The following is a 19887-nucleotide window of genomic DNA, read 5'->3' on the forward strand; positions in this document are numbered from 1 at the left end:
CATACTGCAGATGGAGACTGAGGTTGAAAGAACAGGTGCCTAGCCAAATATTGAATTCATGGCTCAGCTGAGATTTGAACTAGAGATTTCCTGGTTCATGTTTGCCAGCTTTCCCCAGCCTGATACACTCCAAATGTTTCGGACTGCAACTCCCCTTAGTCCCAGTGAGCATGTTTAGATAGACAAACAGAGTGGCTCTGTATTTTACGTGTGCTGTTTAACAAACATAATTTTCCATAACATTTGGGCATCATTACAGTACTTGCAAAGTTCACATTCCTATTTAGCTGATTTAAGATTCCCCCCCCCCTCCTCTTAAATGCAGAAAAGTGGTATTGAAGCAACATTTTCCCCTCATCCTTGCCCTAGTTGGGCACTAGATTGGGACAATCTGCCAGCAGCGGTTAATCCAGGACAAGGTAGGTTCGTTTTATTTGCCTTCTGCTTTTCCTGTTGAAATTCATTTGTTTGCAAAAGGATGTTTTGACAACACTTTGGCAGGTCCTAGTAAAGTATATGTCCAACTGTGGATTTTGGAGGGTTCTTTTTCCTTCTTCTAATGGACCAACTTTTAATTATTATTTCAAATGCTACGTTCTGTATTGATACAGTTCAGTACCGTATTTCAGGTGTCCCGTCCCCCCGCCTCTACCAAGTTAGGGATCATCTCCAAATGTATGTGTTTGAAAGGGTGTGTGGAAGTTCATGTATTTAAGCCAAGCACAGACAGATTTACAAATATGTGTGTGAGAGAGACAAATTCCAGAGAGGCCATCCTGTTAGGCTGCAGTAGATTGTAATGGATTGCTTTGAAATCAGTTCAGCACTAGATGAAAAAAAAAAGGGGGGGGGCCAACCGCACCGCCCTTTCCTGTCCTGTCTTTTGCCAGAACAAAGGTCGCAACCCTAGCTCCGGCATATACTTGTGAATCAATACTAAAGTATTCAAGGTTAAGAAGGGATTAAGATTTAAGTCCTAGGCATAGTTACCTGGAATCATTAAATACAGAGGGGTGTAATTCTGAATAGACAAAATATTGGGCTGTAAAACAGGGATAAAGCATCCACAACCCTCCAGATATTGTTGGACTTCAACTCCCATCACCTCTAGAGAGCATGGCAAAGAGTCAGAGAAGATGGAAGTTGGAGTCCATAACATTAGGAGGGCTACATGTTCTCCATTCCTTCCATAAAAGGTGCATTAGATCAATTTCTCCCTTAAATTCTATTATTGTTCTACACTTCAGCTTATTGTACAAACTAACATTATTAAAAATCTGTACACTTCTGAAACTTAATCCTGTGTTTATCCATATCTTTTTGTCTCTGCTCACTTAGATTATTGAATATCTAGTTTCAAACGTAGGGTGAATAGACAGCCCAGATGTATTGCCATTCTTTTAAGATCTCACAAACACATAATGCAAGCAGTTTCTTCAGCTCCTCAGATCAATTTTTAACAGGAATGCTTTTGTTGGTGATATTCCTTTAACATCACTGCTGCCTGTTTTCATTTTGCACCATGTGTCCCAGCTGTAAATACAACTTTCTTCACAGGCATGATATGTCCTTTGCACAGGCAGATGCCATCTATTTAAACTTCCCCAGAACTGCTACCTCTGGTGGCTTTTGGTTGACACTCATGCAAAACAGCTGCAATTTGGTTTTATTTTTAAAGGGCTTAATCACTACATAAATTGCATGTCGGTGCAGAATAGTGTCTGAATGCAGGAATAGATCTTAAGGCATTTGCCTTTTGATAACCCTATTATCTAGTCTCAGCAGAAGTTCCTTAAGCTTTCCAAAACAGGAAGGGGCTGTCAGTTAAAAGTATTGTTGTGTGGGCTTAAGAGTTTGATGTATGAGGCCACCAAATGTGTGGTGCTGAGATGTGTATGGTAAAGGAACACCAAGCCTTATGTATTGGGCTAGTTCACTTGTGGAAATGATTGAATAAAAGAAAATAACTGAAGACATTGCACAACTGTGATGCAGTTCCCTGATCTTTCAGATTTGAACTTGCCCTCAACCATAAAACAATTACCTGCATAATTCACAACACAGATGTGTTTGCTTAATATATGTTAGAGAAGACTCCATTGTTCTGAAAATCAACAACCATGCATTGGGGCTGGATTGAAATGTAAGTCTTTTGAGGCCTGAAGTGGGAAGATTTCACCTTTTCCTGTTCCTGGACTCCCCTTGCACACATGTCATCACTCATTCCAAAGATCTGTTTAAAATAAGCATGGGAGTGGAGGTGGGGAAGAGAATCTAGGCAAATCTACCAGTTGCATCCTCACTGGAAGAATAAAATAATTCACAGGAGTTCTCAAAACATGTCACAATAAATAACAGTAAGTAATATAGCTGAATTAGTGCTGTATTTAGCACAGAAAGCTTGAAAGCAAAAGCTCTTGTGAAAACAGATACATTATTAAAATTTATTGCCAGTTTAAAGTGATAGGATCACTGCTGTAAACGTTGCTTTTCTTTCAATAATAAACACAACAGCCCCCCCTTAAGTAGGATTCAAATAGCTATTTACCCTTTAAAATAAGGTTTTAAAAACTGTACTTGAAAGTCCTTTATTTTCTTTTTGAGTCTGTCAGAACTTTTTGAATGGCTTTGAGAAGTACCTCATCTTTTTTTGGGTAGCTTTCCTTCCTCTTAAGCTTCCTTTGCTGCTGCTTGTTTCTCACAACAGACGGTTCTTTGCCTGATAATCTGCAAGGATAGCAATGTAATGCAAGTGAAGCTCAAGTGAATCAACAAATATTTCTAATTAATCTTTTCTGCTGTGTCTTACATTTAAAATCTTCATACATTTTTGAAAATTTCATTGCATAATGATACCAGAGTAATGGTGATCCTAACAGCAGATGGAATGGCTCTGCACAATTCAAACACATTACTTTGGAGGAAACGGGAAGTTCCTATTTCTTTTTTGAAAAGTTAAGTAACACTAATCAAGTATATAAGATTTCAAATTTTGTTTCAGCACATTGAGAGTGCAGTGGCTCTGTTTTAGTTGACTTGTTTTAAATAAACCTTAGTTAAGGAAACCCAGCCAGACGGGCAGGGTATAATTAAATTACTACTACTACTACTACTACTACTACTACTACTACTCCTCAAGCAAAGTGACAAATTGGCTAAGCAAATGTGGAAGCAGAAATTCCTAAACTCTTCCTCCGAACTGTGCAGGTGGTGGAGAGGGAAGAGGAAAGCATGCAAGCTGTGACTTAGGCACATCACTCTAAACCAGGTTGTTTTTGACCAGTCCATGCTGCTGATTGGCACCACTTGAAAAGCACAGTGTTCTGCAGGCACTGATAATCAGCTGATCATTGGTGCTTGCAAAACTGCTTCTGCAAGCACTGCCTGACAATAATCAGCTGATTGTTGATGCCTGCAAAGCTCTGTGCCTTTGCCACGTGGTTCAGTTCCAAATTGCATTGGCAGAGGAAAATTGGTCAGCTGATGTCACTGTATACCAGGTGATTGACAGATGGGAGGCCTTGCCCATGTGTCCATGCTGCCCCATAGGAGGAAAACCTGCCCTCAGGCTGAATCCAATTCTTCACCCCTGCACCTAAAGTGTGGCTTAATGTGTCTTGTGAACATGGCTGATATGTCATTTGGCAGCCTATTTTTAAAAATAAAGAAGCTGAAAAAATGCCTTTGACATTCTTCTCTGGCATTTTCTGGGAAAAGCAAACTGTTTTATTGAATTTTGAGTGATATAGTTTGTTGTCTTTGTCCTCAGTTTGCAGCAGTTTTAGATCATTTGCAGTTTCATTGCTGCACCTAATGTTTAGAATCATAGAATCATAGAGTTGGAAGAGACCACAAGGGCCATCGAGTCCAACCCCCTGCCAAGCAGGAAACACCATCAGAGCACTCCTGACATATGGTTGTCAAGCCTCTGCTTAAAGACCTCCAAAGAAGGAGACTCCACCACACTCCTTGGCAGCAAATTCCACTGTCGAACAGCTCTTACTGTCAGGAAGTTCTTCCTAATGTTTAGGTGGAATCTTTTTTCTTGTAGTTTGGAACCATTGCTCCGTGTCCGCTTCTCTGGAGCAGCAGAAAACAACCTTTCTCCCTCCTCTATGTGACATCCTTTTATATATTTGAACATGGCTATCATATCACCCCTTAACCTCCTCTTCTCCAGGGTAAAGATGCCCAGCTCCCTTAGCCGTTCTTCATAAGGCATCGTTTCCAGGCCTTTGACCATTTTGGTTGCCCTCCTCTGGACACGTTCCAGTTTGTCAGTGTCCTTCTTGAACTGTGGTGCCCAGAACTGGACACAGTACTCCAGGTGAGGTCTGACCAGAGCAGAATACAGTGACACTATTACTTCCCTTGATCTAGATGCTATACTCCTATTGATGCAGCCCTGATGTCTGCAGTTGTTCAGAATGTTAAAGGTACTTTCATGTTTCATTGAATATCATCCCCCCCATGCAAATAATCCATGCCCCCACCCAAATATCATTATATAGGCCTTTTGTATCATTGCTCACATATGGCACAGACATGACTGTTCTAATAGATGCAATTAGTTTTATTATGTATTTTGTATTCTCATTTTGTATTTTTCCATTGTTAACCACTCTGGGATCTTTGGTGGAAAGGCGGTATACAAATTTAATTAGTAGTAGTAGTAGTAGTAGTAGTAGTACAGATTGCTTTGTGAACAAAATTGTGTTCTTGAGAGAATCCATTTTAATCACATCTCAAATATGCAGTCCAGTTCTGTGTTTGATGCTGGAACAAATGTTAATCTTTTCAATAGTTGTTTATAATATTATATTTGTGTATTCATTGTTAGAAGAAAATTCAAATTTTAGAATATTTCTTTAGCAAATAACAAATTTTAGTGTGTGTTTTAAACAAGAATATAACACTTTTTAAAAAGATATTTTATTAGATACAAAAACAATTTGGCTTGTATAAACTAAACTGTATTCATCTTGCCGGTAAGTATCCACATTGCTTTATCACCTTGGCAATCAATACAAAGGTTATAGGATGCAGACAGATTATCTGTGTTGTACCTGTTTTTTAATAAATTTCCACAGGAAATTTCTGGTAGGCTGGAAACCTTTGTTTCCCACTAGAGGGCAGCAAAATCTGTTTGTATGACCAGTGGCCTATTTGGTAGAAAATAACACTCAACATTGTCAAAGGATATGCTGCATGTATATGGCTTTCTGTGATTCTTGGTATTATGTTTAGCAAGGCATTAGTGACCTTAAAGAAAATTATACTGGATTGTTAAAAAGAAGAAGAAGAAGTACTCTGACTGTCATGAGCTAGCAAGGCTTTGGGTGTGGTGACTCTGTCACTCCAATCTTCCCTGGCCATAGTTTGATTTCTTTGCTCAGTATGTCTAAAATTGGATCAATTGGATCAAGAATGGAGGAGCAGATATGGACAGGTGTCATCAAGAAGTGAAAGCAATGTGTTCAACTTAGCTAGCAAGGGTATGAAAAGAAGCAGCTGATTTAAATTAATTAAAGCTAGGATTAGGTTAAATATCTGAAGGAGGAAAAACATCCTAAGCAGTTTAAGCTTTTTATTTGATGCTGACTTTTTTGGTAACACAAATTGCTACAAAATTCAGAGATAAAGGAAATCTCATCTGCCGAATCTGCTTATTGTTTCCATCTGCCTTTGTAGTAGTTTCAGATCTCCAAAGTAAGAACTGCAGATGAATTTCATAAACTGGATCCAGTCCTATATTTAGCAGGGTCAGACTTTTATCTTGTTTCTTCCTTCAAGTTTAAAAGTAAAGTTATACTGTACATGTTTACAGATTTAAAATTTATATTGGCAGATTTTGGGCCAGGAGCATTGTTCTGACAAAATACCAAATGAATCTTAAGTATTTCATTATGCTCAGTTCATCAGTGGTTCAGATACATAAAAAGATTTTCATTGTCCCAATTAAAGGCCAGACTGCTCTGTGTGTATTGGATACAATCCAACACTGTGCAAGAGGACTTCTGCTTGCAAAATGGGACTTCCCCCAAAATCTTCAGAGCAGAATGGGAAAGGGGAGGGGAAAATCCCATTGCCCAGATGGAAGTCCATTCCTCTTGTGCGTGGACAGCATTGAATGCAGCCCAGTGATTTAATATGTATAAATATTTCAGAAGGCAGGCATTGTTCCAGCAAGGTTCAGAGATCAGCTTCCCCTAGAAAGACCTGATGACTTCTAAATCCCTTGGTCCTCAATTGACCATACAGAGCATTTAAAGGGGGGTGGTAGAATGGTTCGTGCCCAAGGGCTGTGGCACCTCTGATTGTGTCTTCTGACTTCTTCAACTGGGAGTCTTTGCCTAGTAGATTCCCATTCTTTACCTCAAATACCATTGATAGGTCTTGAGTCTTCCTCCAAGAGGTCTTCAGGGGTTTCCCCCTCAGACTCTAATCTCAATTCAGGAACCATGAGACTTCCTAGTCAGTTGCTCAAGGAAGAGTTGCTATGACTAATGTCTGGGACATCAAGCAACAAATGGAAGTTGCGATCAAAATGAAGCGTGTTCAGGAGTTCAGAGGTCAAGGACTCAAGAGACAGGTGTTACAAGTGGAATAATGTTGCAGGCAGAATCAAAATAGAACTCAAGGTGAAAGCCAAGAGAAGTTATTGATGATTGTTTTGCTAACTTTATAGATGTCAGTATATTTCTGTTTGAAGATAAAAGTATGTAATTGGGTAATTTTAAAAAGAACGAAACAACCATCTATTACCTTTCCTGTTTTGTCTTTCCTATCTTTCATTATATTCCTATTATTATTATTATTATTATTTAATTATATCTGAACTAGCAGGAACAATTACAACCATGACCCTTTACATGAACAAACTTGGACATGCAAGAAAGACCTTTTTCTAAATAGCAGATGCCTCTGTCCTAAGTCTGCCTAGACCAAAATCTGCCTTGCATTAACTTATAAGCAAGTTAAGTGCCGCATAAAGAGTTAAGGTGAGGCAGAGTTTGTTCTGATGCCAAGTGATTAGTTTCTCAGATATATTTATGACTAAAGTTGTTACTAGAGTATGAGCATATATAGACAAAGACCATCCAGTGCAAGGTTTTTAAAGCCTGTAGCTACAGATGATGACATGACTTTGATATGAGGCAGAGTTTCATGGCTCAATACCTGAGAGATAACCAAAACAAAGAACTTACTGTAAATCTGTCATCTCTCATTGGCAGGAGAAATTTTTAGATAGGAAATGACAGGAAGGGAAAATGAAACCTTTTGGCCTTCTGTCATTAAATGACACTCTATTTATAAAACTGTGCAGACCTAACATAACTTATTTTTTCCATTGGAAAAAAAATCCAGCCTGAATCTAAAAAATAAATAGCCCATCACGGCTACCCTGTGTGTTTTTTAAAAAAAGAAGTGACATATAAATTAATAATCTTAAAGGAGGTTTTTCCTACCTATTTCCCTACTAAAATACTTAATCCTATTGGTATGGTGATTCTAGATCAAGATACATTTAAGACTTGTTGAGTTATATACTCAAAACAATTTAAAATGTACATCACTTGAAAAGAGAGGTTAGAGAGTTCCTCAGTCAAGACTATTGGTTGTGACTTTCTCAGACTTCTAACCATGGTTAGGAAACCAAGGCCATGTTCTGGGCTCATTCACTCTCAGAAGAATTATCTATACCTTCAATTTTTGAAGCTAACTGCATTACCTCTGCATTATTCATGCAAGGTTTTCAGAGTGTGCAACCAGGGTTGGAACCTGGCATGGCCCCAAAATCCTGTTGTGTTAGAAAATGCTGCATTACATAGGATGGACAGCCAAAAAAGCTAATGCTATCCTAGGCTGCATCAACAGAAGTATAGTGTTCCCATCAAGGAAAGTAATAGTACTGCTCTGTTCTGCCTTGGTCAGACCACATCTCGAATACTGCATTCAGTTATAGGCATCACAATTTAAGAAGGATATTGACAAGCTGGAACATGTGCAGGGAAAGGCGACCAAGATGATCAAGAGTCTGGAGACCGAGCAGTGCTCATTTAAAGTAGAACATGTTTTAAGAAAAATTCCTTTTTCAAAGGCACATTTTTAGCTATGACTCTGACACAGCATGGATACTGCACTAACTCCTCTTAATGGTTAGCTTGCAGAAGAGAGACGTGGGAAAGTGTGTGAACTTGTGGTACCTTCCTGATCTAACAGTGCTTAAGTGATAGTTTTAGGCTGTTGTGGTAATGTAAGTGGTTTTTTCTATGCAAAGGAGTTTGGCATGAATGATAAAATGAGATTTTATTTCTACATTATGTTATACCAGGCTGTTTTTCAGGGAAGCTTGCACTTAGTTTTCCAGCAGTATCTCATTAACCCGGCTTACAAATCTAGACCTTTTTTTTTACGTCGGCTCTAGAACCACACCATATACCTTTAGACTACTTCTGGGCCACTCACATGTTCCCAGGTTGTCACTCTTGAAGAAGAGGCCATCAGACATTCTACTCATTTTCTAGAATCCACTATTTGAATTATCTGCCTTCATTCCACATTACTGTTCCCACAGCAGCCAGAGTGTTTGGCAAACTCCCTGTATTACTATTTTTAAATTTTAATCAGCATTGTGGCCTAAATCCCTTAAAAAGTACATCCAGGGCGGGTTTTCTTTTTTGTTGTTGTTATTTCTTTTGACACCATTTCAACAGGTTTGATTATTTTAAATAGAATGTTGTTGTAGAGGCTGGTTCTTTCTCCTTGTTTCAACTGGCAGGACATCAAACACAAGGTCACATCCAGGTCTATCCAGCAAAAAGCAGGTCCGTTTGTGGCAGCAAGCTTTCAATTTATTTCTGCCTAGGAGGTTTAGAAGACAATAACATAGGCTGTTTTGCAAATAATCTCTGACCAACCGTGTTGGATTCCACAAACTCTAGATTGTCCTAACTATGCCTTTAGATTTTGAATTTTTGCAATTCCTTCATGGATTTCTTCTTCTTCCTATTCCTCCTCCTCTTTCATATTTTGACTTCAGGGGTTGCCAATTTTTGGACTTGCATTTTGAGAGAGTACTGGGGGTACCAATCACTAAATGACTGCCATGGAGGAGACATGGCATAACACAAAATGGCTGACATGGAAACATGGAATAACACAAAATTAGAGAAGCAACCACCTCTAACAGCCCTATGAGAAAGTCAATCATGTCTTGCTGGTTCTGTTTATGGAGAGCATGTGCACACTTGGGACCAGGAACAATAAACAAGGTAGCTGTGCCACTCTGATTTAACAGAACCCCCTAAAAAGAAGGTACGTTCACATTTTGTCCCATAAGTTTCTTTCTTGGTAGGTTAGAATTTTAGTCTATTTTTTAAAGTGAAAGCTCAGAGTCTGGGGCAACTGGCCCGGGGGCACTGTTTGAAGTCTTTGTGAGTGCCATGGTGCCCATGGAGGCTAGGTTGGTAACCCCTGTTCTAAGTACCAAAACATAAGCAAAACAACTATTTTCTGCCCTGAGGACCTTACAACCTGTAGTTGTAACAGTGGAGAAGAGACTGGGAGATAGATAAGAGGGCAACAAAGCATGAATATAGGTAAATTAAGCTACTTAAACTTTGGCTTTGTTTCAGTCATTGGCTGAGGACTTAGGGATTGTGACAGATATGATTTGATTACTGTATAATTTAACTTAATACTATTTCATTATTCCTTTTATGTTACTGAGACTAGGGCAACTGTGGCCACTGTACAGTGAAGTATGCTGTATTATAAACCTGTCCTCAGTCTATGGGACAGAAAAGCAACACATGATAACACACCTTCTAGGCTTACTGACACTACACAGCAAGGTGATGGGATCTCAGTTGGAGATTCCTGGGTGGGTGTTACTCCCTTATCTGCTCCCTAACCTCACACCTTCCCTCTGAGTGAAATAAGTTGGCTGTTGTTTTAACTTCAGGTACAACTAAAATCTCCTGCCAACCTAGCAGTTCGAAAGCACGTCAAAATGCAAGTAGATAAATAGGTACCGCTCCGGCGGGAAGGTAAAAGCTGTACGCCGGCTTCCTCGACCAGTAAAGCGAGATGAGCGCCCCAACCCCAGAGTCAGTCACGACTGGACCTAATGGTCAGGGGTCCCTTTACCTTTACCTTTACAACTAAAATAAAAAGGCCCTATAGCAAATTGATGTACCCTCTTTAAAAAAAACCATAAAAATTGAATGGCCCTTGCATCCCTGTTGTGCAGTCTGAAGCACCCATAGCTTTAAAGTTACAATCCTGCATAGCCAAACCAAATCAAGCAACACTTGATTGACTACAGGTTTCTATGAAATTGTCTGTTTCCCCCCACAAGAACAAGCAGTAATTTCACTCTGGGAAAGGGCAATTATACCTTAAGACCCCACTATATATGACTGAGTCTTATTGAAAAGCCATGAATTACAGTAGTGTAGGCTTTTGAATGATGGTGCTGGAGGAGACTCTTGAGAGTCCCATGGACTGCAAAAAGATCAAACCTAGCCATTCTTACAGCCCTGAGTGCTCACTGGAAGGACAGATCCTGAAGCTGAGGCTCCAATACTTTGGCCACCTCATGAGAAGAGAAGACTCCCTGGAAAACACCCTGATTTTGGGAAGAATTTAGGGCACAAGGAGAAGGGGACGACAGAGGATGAGATGGTTGGACAGTGTTCTCGAAGCTACTAACATGAGTTTGACCAAACTGCGGGAGGCAGTGGAAGGCAGGAGTGCCTGGTGTGCTCTTTTCCATGGGGTCACGAAGAGTCTGACACGACTAAACGACTAAACAACAACAAAAGGCATAATAGTGATTTTGTGTGACAACAAACATACCAGTACCCAAAATATTCATTCTGGTACTCTGTTTTGGAACATTTGGGAATGATTCATTAGAAATCCTATTTCCTTGAAAGAGTTCATCCATTGCATACTTGATTCGTCATGGACCAATTTCATGCCATCATTTATGACATCTAATACCATCTGCATTAGAGGTTTTAAGTTACTGGTACATCTTATCTGCTGTACATTTTTACATTGATTTTTTTCATGCTTGTTTGGGCTCTGCCTCAGCTGTGATGTGTTTGATACATACAAAAATGAGATAAAGATCAAGGTAAAATCTGTATTTAGGGCAATTATGTTTTCTTTGTGAAAGTGAAATTGTCAATATGTACTTAGATGTTCTTAGTCCAGTTTGTTGTTCTATTTATAAAGGAGAGATGAGGTGAAATTTCATGTATTAGCTCGATGGAAAGAAATAAAGCCCCAGACCCATCTCTTTAGGACTGATATCAGAAGTGTTATATACATTTAAGAAACTTGTACCATCAGGCTGCCATGGTGGAGATAACCATCCAAGTCTTTTGGTAGCAAATTCTGAATGTTACAACTGTGTTGTGCAACAGCAATGACATAGTAGGGATATACAAATCTGTCAGTTTCTATTTCCCTCTGTTCCTCCTTTTTCCTATCTTAAATACACCTCGCCACATTTGTGATTTATTTATTTATTTTAAAGAAAACCTCTCAAGAATTGGTCTACATTTTAGTGCATATTTCTCCTAATATGTACATTTTTGTATGCAATTTATCCTTACACATTTTTGCAAGCAATTTCCTCTAACATAATGCATTCTGTGTGCTATATTCACCAATACATGCAATATTATACCAATTTGCCCCCTAATTTACAGTTTTGTACACATTTTTTGTTTGTACACATTTTGCATTGCAAAGTTTGAAGAAGTATGAATTTCAAGTTATGCCTGTGTTTTGGTTTTTGCATTGTTTCAGTAAATGCAAGTTGGATAGATTTATATTAAAACAAGAACCAAACTGAATTTCTTCTCCATCCCTATGTCATAGTGGCAAATTTCAACTATGAAATATGGGTCTTATGTGTCATTGAACAACATTTCTTTCCCCACTGTTTATATATATATATATAATATATATAATCAGTTCTGATATCAGTCCTGAAGAAATTTACACTCAGAGGTAAAATGCAACAATAAAAATACCAAGCATGTTAAAACGTAATCAGAAAGCACAATAATACATTATTAGATCCTGGAAAAAGACTTTGCTTTCACTATTAATGTTCGGATATGTTTAGGGGACTTTTGCACTTCAAATTTGATACTGCCTTTTGTCATGTGAAATAAACCTAGAAAAGATGAATGAATACAGATGACCAAGGAATGGCTAACCATAATGTGCACGTAACTGTTCAGCAAACTGGGTGGTCTGTATTTTCCTGCTAAGTGACAGCTGAAGAAAATCTTACTACACTCATGCACCTGATTCAAAATCCAGGGAAGCAGGGGATTGCTGAGATTTTCTTTGGTAGGGCATTACTGGCCATCTGCTTATCGCTTGGTCATATGTATGCCATTGTAAGCTACCACTTAACCAGCTGGGTCACACAACATACTAAGTCAAACACAGACTTAGTGAGACTGTGTGAGCTCCCAGAGAGGAGCTCCCAGCTGCTTTGCTCTCTGATCATTTTTTATTGCTGTGCTATGCTGACTTAAGCTGAAGTTTGGCTGACTCTGCTGTCCAAGCCCTGGCTGTTGGTTAAGCTATTTATTTTGCTAACCTTGGCTACAGCTTATGGTTAGTAAGGAAAGAGCTTGACTATGAATCCCAGTTTAGATGATGTGTTAAGCCAAAATTTGGCCTAGCTCAGTAGATATTTGTGTTTGCAAGCTCACCAAGTCAACCCTTGCCAGAAACCAGCCATTCTGTGACTTGATACAAATAAAAGTATCTCTCTGTGTATCATAAACTTAATGTTTGTCCTTTGTAAATGTATTTTGAGAATATTTACAAGGATAATGTTAACTTTGTGTTTTGAGAGTGTTTACGAGGATAACGTTAACTTTTCTTTAAAGCTGTGGCTTTCTAACACATCCATATATAGACGCTAATAATACAGAAACCCTACTGAAAAATGGTCTTCCCATACTTTGCGTTCTTGTTTACTTGTTTTGTTTCTGTTAAGCACAATTAAAGTCCCTGCAGAGGGACTGGTATTCATTTGCCGACACATTAAATTGCAACAGGCAATTGCAGAAAAAATATTTTCATTGGAAAAATTATATCAGAGCCTTTATTTTGTTTAAAAACGAAAATGTAAAGTTACATTATGCACAATTAGTTTCAAGCCAAATCTTCAAGTTGGCAAATATAGTTACGTATGTGCTTAGATTTATGGATGTGCTCATTCACACTTAATTTGGCAGAAACCCTGAGAACACCTTCCTGATACTAGTCCTACTGAAGGTGGTAGTATTGCTTGCAACCAAGTGTTTTCAGATGTGAATCTGTTGGTCATTGTCCAGAAAAGCAATTTGTGTAATCGAAAGGGATTTAGTGTGTTCTGCAATGTTTTGTTTTTAGCACTGTAATGTCTCTTTCATTTCCACATCTTGCAGCAAACCTCAGTGAAGGGTTTAAAAGTGGTATGTAGCTTTATGAGCCAGTCAGAAGAGGGACACTGTTTTCAGATGTGTCTGGCATGTGTATGAATTGTACATGCCCAAACTTAGGGATCACTGGTGTTATAAGTGAAGCACAGCAGCAAGTATTTGAACAACACTGTGTTATAATTTGAGGGTCAGCCTTATCATGTCCTTTGCTTTAACAGAGGTTTGTGCCATAATGCTTAATGCTCAAGCAAGTCTGCCAGCACTTTCCCCTACAAATGCCCATACATTTCCCTAATGGGGTAAAGTACTTGGTGGAGGGGATTTTCATTTGGAAAATGGTGTTGAAGGAAAGGATACACCCCTTAACCTCTAGTGCAATGGCCTTGATCTGAATTGAAACACCCTACAGGCTTTTACAGAAATTTAAAAAGACTGGAGATCTACTCAGTGGATCACCAGTCTCTCTCTTAGTCTGGCTTTCAGTGCAGCATATAAAAAGGCTGTAGGAATAATAATAAAAGTCTTGATTTTCTTCTAGTATATTGTGAATACTTAATAAAATAGGCCACATACCAAAAAACTCCAAAAATATTCATTTCCTTCTGTAGTTCATCTTATCCAAGTATCTAAAAGAACAGAATGTACTGTTCATTTTAAATTCTGTCGGTTAAATTTAGCAGTAGTGTTTGTTACTGACTAGGAGATTACAGTGTTTTGAAAATTAACTAGAAACAGATTAAACCTATCTCAAAAGATTTCATGGTCCAGCCATAACACACAAAGTTGATACTGCATGCATATAATTAAAAGCATATTTTGTGTGTTCCTCCCCCGACCCCAAAGGCTTTTTGGTTTGGTGCTTACAAGCTAATTGCTCACTTTGATTTTTAGATATCAAGTCAGGAGATACCATTATTAAATAGTTTGCCACTGATATAGCAACTCAGTTTTCCATGTATAGTTAACAAGTAGAGATTAGGAACAGGCAAAATTAAGAGCAGTTATTTAAGTAATCCACTGCATCCCAAAGATTTAAGATAGGAAATTTAAAGCAATGCCCCCCCAAAACCCCAAAACATAATATTCACTTGCAACTAAGGTGAGGAAAAAACATAGCAAAAACAAATGCTTAGAGCCAACCCAAATATATAGCTCTTTTACAATGGTTCTAAAAGATTTAATAGGAAGCAGCTCCATTATTATAGTACACATGTAGATCAACTTCTTTAAATCTCAAGAGGGTGTCAGGAGCAATGCCATATAGCTTACTGCAAGTCAAGCCCTAACTGTGGAATTACTACTGGGAAATGGAGGTGTTCAGCTGCTAAAAGGGAATTCCAGTGAAACATGCTGCTCAGGTGTTGGAAGAAAATGGCCCTGGAGATAAGGTAGTCATTCTGATATTATGCCTTAGGATAACTTACACTGAATTCTTTCCAGACTCCTACCCGTGGACACAGTAGTCAGATTTCCTGGTCAAGGAAAGCTGAAAACTTTGTTCAAGAAGTCAGCATACAGTCTAAACATTAGCTCATAGTGCAGAGCACACAATTCATATGTCTGTGACAGAGCTCTAAAATACTAAGAAGTAGTGAAGACATTGTCCCAACACCTGGCACACTCCTCCTGCTTCACTTTTAAAGAGCAGGACACGGCCAGTTATTCCTGTCCCAAGCGAGAAGATTGTGCAAGCATTCCTATGGAGTTCGGGGTGCTGGATCTGCCCACACCAGTGCTACTGATAGTGACAGAAACCAAGCCCAACCGATCTCCATAGCTACCATGGAAACCTCATTCTCAGGAGATAGAATGGAGACTGACAGGCAGCTCCCCTCTTCCTTCTGCCAACAACATGGGTCTCCCTACATGTTGTTGTTGTTTAGTCGTTTAGTCGTGTCCGACTCTTTGTGACCCCATGGACCAGAGAACGCCAGGCACTCCTGTCCTCCACTGCCCCCCGCAGCTTGGTCAGACTCATGCTGGTAACCTCGAAAACACTATCCAACCATCTCGTCCTCTGTCGCCCCCTTCTCCTTGTGCCCTCCATCTTTCCCAACATCAGGGTCTTCTCCAGGGAGTCTTCTCTTCTCATGAGGTGGCCAAAGTACTGGAGCCTCAGCTTCACAATCTGTCCTTCCAGTGAGCACTCAGGGCTGATTTCCTTCAGAATGGAGAGGTTTGATCTTCTTGCAGTCCATGGGACTCTCAAGAGTTTCCTCCAGCACCATAATTCAAAAGCATCAATTCTTTGGCGATCAGCCTTCTTTATGGTCCAGCTCTCACTTCCATACATCACTACTGGGAAAACCATAGCTTTAACTATACGGACCTTTGTTGGCAAGGTGATGTCTCTACTTCTCAAGATGCTGTCTAGGCCTGTCATTGCCCTTCTCCCAAGAAGCAGGCGTCTTTTAATTTCGTGGCTGCTGTCACCATCTGCAGTGATCATGGAGCCCAAGAAAGTAAAATCTCTCACTGCCTCCATTTCTTCCCCTTCTATTTGCCAGGAGGTGATGGGACCAGTAGCCATGATCTTCGTTTTTTTGATGTTGAGCTTCAGACCATATTTTGCACTCTCCTCTTTCACCCTCAATAAAAGGTTCTTTAATTCCTCCTCACTTTCTGCCATCAAGGTTGTGTCATCTGCATATCTGAGGTTGTTGATATTTCTTCCGGCAATCTTAATTCCTACATAGCTCATGATAAAAAACAATTTTAGATATAACTGAATGAGCTTTTGAGAAGACAAGTCAGCCTTCTCAGAAAGTATTAAATAACTTGACATGAAATCAAGTTAATATTTTGGTTTCTGCTAAGCTTTATGCAAGAATCAGCTGTTTATATAAAGAGCAAGATCATCCCGAAGCACAATCATTCCCCATGACAGATGGATTTTGTATGCCTGAACTTGCTGGCCTTGTGGGTTCTTTATGAAGTTTATTAGCAGTTACGATAATGCAACTTTTATTTTGGGGTGTTAGCACTCAAGTAAGAAGTACTCTCATTTTTCAGTGATTAATATGGAACTTCAGAAGCTGTGTGTTCCACAATCTCTTGTTTTGGCTCAAAAATGTAAGATTGCATTTGCTATGGCTGAAGGAGCTATATGTTATGTAAAGCAGAACCTCTGGCCTGGGAGCCAGGTAGGGTGCATCAGGCCTCCCCATTTAGCCTGCCTGTCTTATTTTGATCAAACCATGCCCACCTGCCCCACATAGGTGTGGAGCAGATAGGGTCACAACCGAGCTGAAAGATTTCTGGCTCTACTAATATAATTAAGAGTTTCATGCATAATAGGGTATCTTACTGGTTTACTAGAGTTACCAGCTCCATACTGTGTGATATCATGGTTAGATTGTCAGATATGGGGATGTTCAAATACCACTTGGCTATGAAGCTTACTGAATAGCCTAGGGCAGACAAGTCCAACCTGTCAACCGTGATCAACTGGTCGATCGCGGGGTTCGATCGCGGGCCGAGCACACGCACAACAGAGGCAGAAAGAGAAGCCGGTGTGAGATGGGAGCAGGGAGGAGGAAGAGCGCATAGGCGTATGCAGATGGGAAGGCATGCCGTGTGTGTGTGTGTGTGTGTGTGTGTGTGTGTGTGTGAGTGAGAGAGAGAGAGAGAGAGAGAGAGAGATTGAGAGATTGTACACTGGTTGGGAGAGAGGAGAAGCATCACCCAGAGATCTTTAGCCCAGCTGGTTTCAGAGGAGAGATCGAAAGAAGATTGTGTGCTGTTTGGGGGTGGGGAGAGAAGTGTCACCAAGAGATCCCCAGCCCAGCTGGTTTCAAGGAAGAGATCTAGAGATCACACGCTGGTTGGGGGGGGGAGGAGAAGCGTTGCCCACCCTGCACTCAGCCCTGCCCCCTCGGGCGAAGCAGCCAGCACCTGCACCATCAGGGGAAGTAGCCAGTGCCTGCCCACCCACCCCTGCCCCCTCGGGGGAAGCAGCCTGCCGCCCACCCTGCACGCATCCCCGGGTGGTAGATCACTGCCAGTTTTTGATATTGGATTGTATTTCACAGCCTACTTGAAGTTGGACATGTCTGGCCTAGGGCTAGTCACCATCTTTGATAGAGGTACCTCATGGTGTTGTTGTGAGGGAGAGAGGAAGAAGCATGATGCTACCTTGACCTTGGAAGATGTAAGGAATTTAAGGTGATGAAGATGTAGACATTGTGTTATAGCAATAAAATATATGGTGGTAAGACAATTTCCTGCAGAGACAATGCCCCAGTGCTCATATAGTACATTGATCCTTCCTCTCCTCTGTGCTGATACCACCCTGCTGTACAGCAGGAGGAAAAAATGGACAGATGGACTTTTTGACAGCTGGGGCAGGACGTACCACTGGTGAAAAATTGCTTTTGCCCAGAGCAGCCCTATATATTAAATGTAATGGAGCATATTTCAAAGATCTCATGCCTCTTATTATTTATATTTGCACTCAGCCACATGATGGATGCCTAATGACATATATTCATTTGCAACATGGCTATTATTTTAACCAGCAAAACAGATATATAGAAAGGCATAAATATATTTAACCATTTAATATTTTTGTGAACGCTTACTAATTTCTTTTCATCACAGAGCTTTAAGGCTCAGAGGATTTGGGCTGGTGTCCAATCTCTCAGTAGTGATGAAAAACTTTTCCCCCCTTTAATTTTCCACCCACATCTTGGTCTTTCTTTCGAAAGCCAATAAAGGGATTTAGGGCTGCTTTGGCATTTTATCTTCATAAACAGAATGAGTAGTGCAAAAGCCCACCCTGAAAAGACTGCTGAGTGCAAGAGTGCTAGTTGGTTTTTTGAAGTTGGATTAGCAGATAGCTAGGCTGGGAATACCTATAAATCACAATATTCTAAACTTGGAATCTCTAGGACGTGTTCTGATTTTTGTCTTTACTTTAACAGGATTAGCTGAGCTTGATATTTGGGTGACAGTGAGTTACCGTCTTTGGGAAAAGTTTGGGGTTGAGGGGTACATTTGTTTCAGAAAAGAAGGCTGCTTTTCTTTTACGCCAAGAAATCAGACATTCAGGAACCGAGGAGGCAATTAACTTCTCCAAAAATGTTTTAATTTCTATTAATTCCATGTAAAAACAATTCAGAAATGTTGCTGCCATTTCCCTGCCCCTTTTAGGCAACTGAAGGGCAAATAGCTTTATCCTGAATCTGAACTTTTAATATGATTTATTACAAAAGCAAATGAGGTAATTATTCCTAATTTACATTTCTTTGCACATTGTACATGACTTCATGTTAGGAGGCAGTATGAGAATTTATGTTAGTAAAGATAACATAAAAATGGTTGTTATTTTAAGTCGTAGCTATAAAGATTTAACCATTCTGGTTGTGAAGAAACTTTATTCTTGTTATTCATGGGCTAGTTTGATAGCTGCTGCAAAGAGCTATACAGGCAATGACCAATTTAGACGTGTCCTAGGGACACGGGTGGCGCTGTGGGTTAAACCACAGAGCCTAGGACTTGCTGATCAGAAGGTCGGCGGTTCGAATCCCCGCAACGAGGTGAGCTCCCGTTGCTTGGTCCCTGCTCCTGCCAACCTAGGAGTTTGAAAGCATGTCAAAGTGCAAGTAGATAAATAGGTACTGCTCCAGCGGGAAGGTAAACGGCATTTCTGTGTGCTGCTCTGGTTCGCCAGAAGCGGCTTAGTCATGCTGGCCACATGACCCGGAAGCTGTACGCCGGCTCCCTCGGCCAATAAAGCGAGATGAGCGCCGCAACCCCAGAGTTGGCCACGACTGGACCTAATGGTCAGGGGTCCCTTTACCTTTAATGACATGCAGTTGCACATGCCTGCATACACAGCACTTAATCCAGAAATAGCCCCAAAATAAAGATGTCATGAATGGGCAGAGTGGACGGGGAAGGGGCAGAGCGGACTTACATGCAGTCTGCCAACATATGGGGTGTCCAGAACGTAACCTCTGCACAAAATGAAGATTGCCTGTAGTTAGTAAAGTACTGAAGGGAAGCGCTTTTTAATGGAGCCCCCTCGCCTCCAATTCAATATGAGTTCCATCCAAACTTCACAGTGTCTATCACATGATAAGATTGTCATGGTGTCTTCATTCCAGACCTTTCCCTGAAAATGTATCTATTAGTGGTAGATACTACAAGGAGACCTCTCCAAATTCTTCATTGCTCCCTTGTGTCTGGATGGAATATCTACAGAATCCTTTGGAATTATAGTTTCCTTGGGTGTCTGAGCACTGCACTTCATATTGCTATTAGGTGGCCTGGAAACCATATGTCCCTGGGCCTCTCAGACCCTGGGATACTGTCATGAAGCACAAAGGTGCAAAGAGCCCTGGGACTTTCAGATTCCTAGGCAGCTAAAGTCCCTACTAAATATTTAGTCATCCGGGAAAACTGTTTGCCAGAGTCCTTG

At 40.2% G+C, this 19887-nt stretch overlaps 1 protein-coding gene across 2 annotated transcripts in view; it reads left to right on the plus strand.

Annotated features, from left to right (window-relative positions):
- Positions 1–19887, plus strand: part of GSTCD (glutathione S-transferase C-terminal domain containing) — a 56243-nt gene that overhangs the window by 12736 nt on the left and 23620 nt on the right. For both annotated transcript variants that reach the window (XM_079990224.1, XM_079990225.1), the window contains exon 6: positions 326–419. In XM_079990224.1, coding sequence (XP_079846350.1) covers positions 326–419 — 94 coding nt within the window. The remainder of the gene's footprint in view (positions 1–325; positions 420–19887) is intronic.

This window comes from Podarcis cretensis (genome assembly GCF_951804945.1).
Source record: "Podarcis cretensis genome assembly, chromosome: 9".
Taxonomy (NCBI): domain Eukaryota; kingdom Metazoa; phylum Chordata; class Lepidosauria; order Squamata; family Lacertidae; genus Podarcis; species Podarcis cretensis.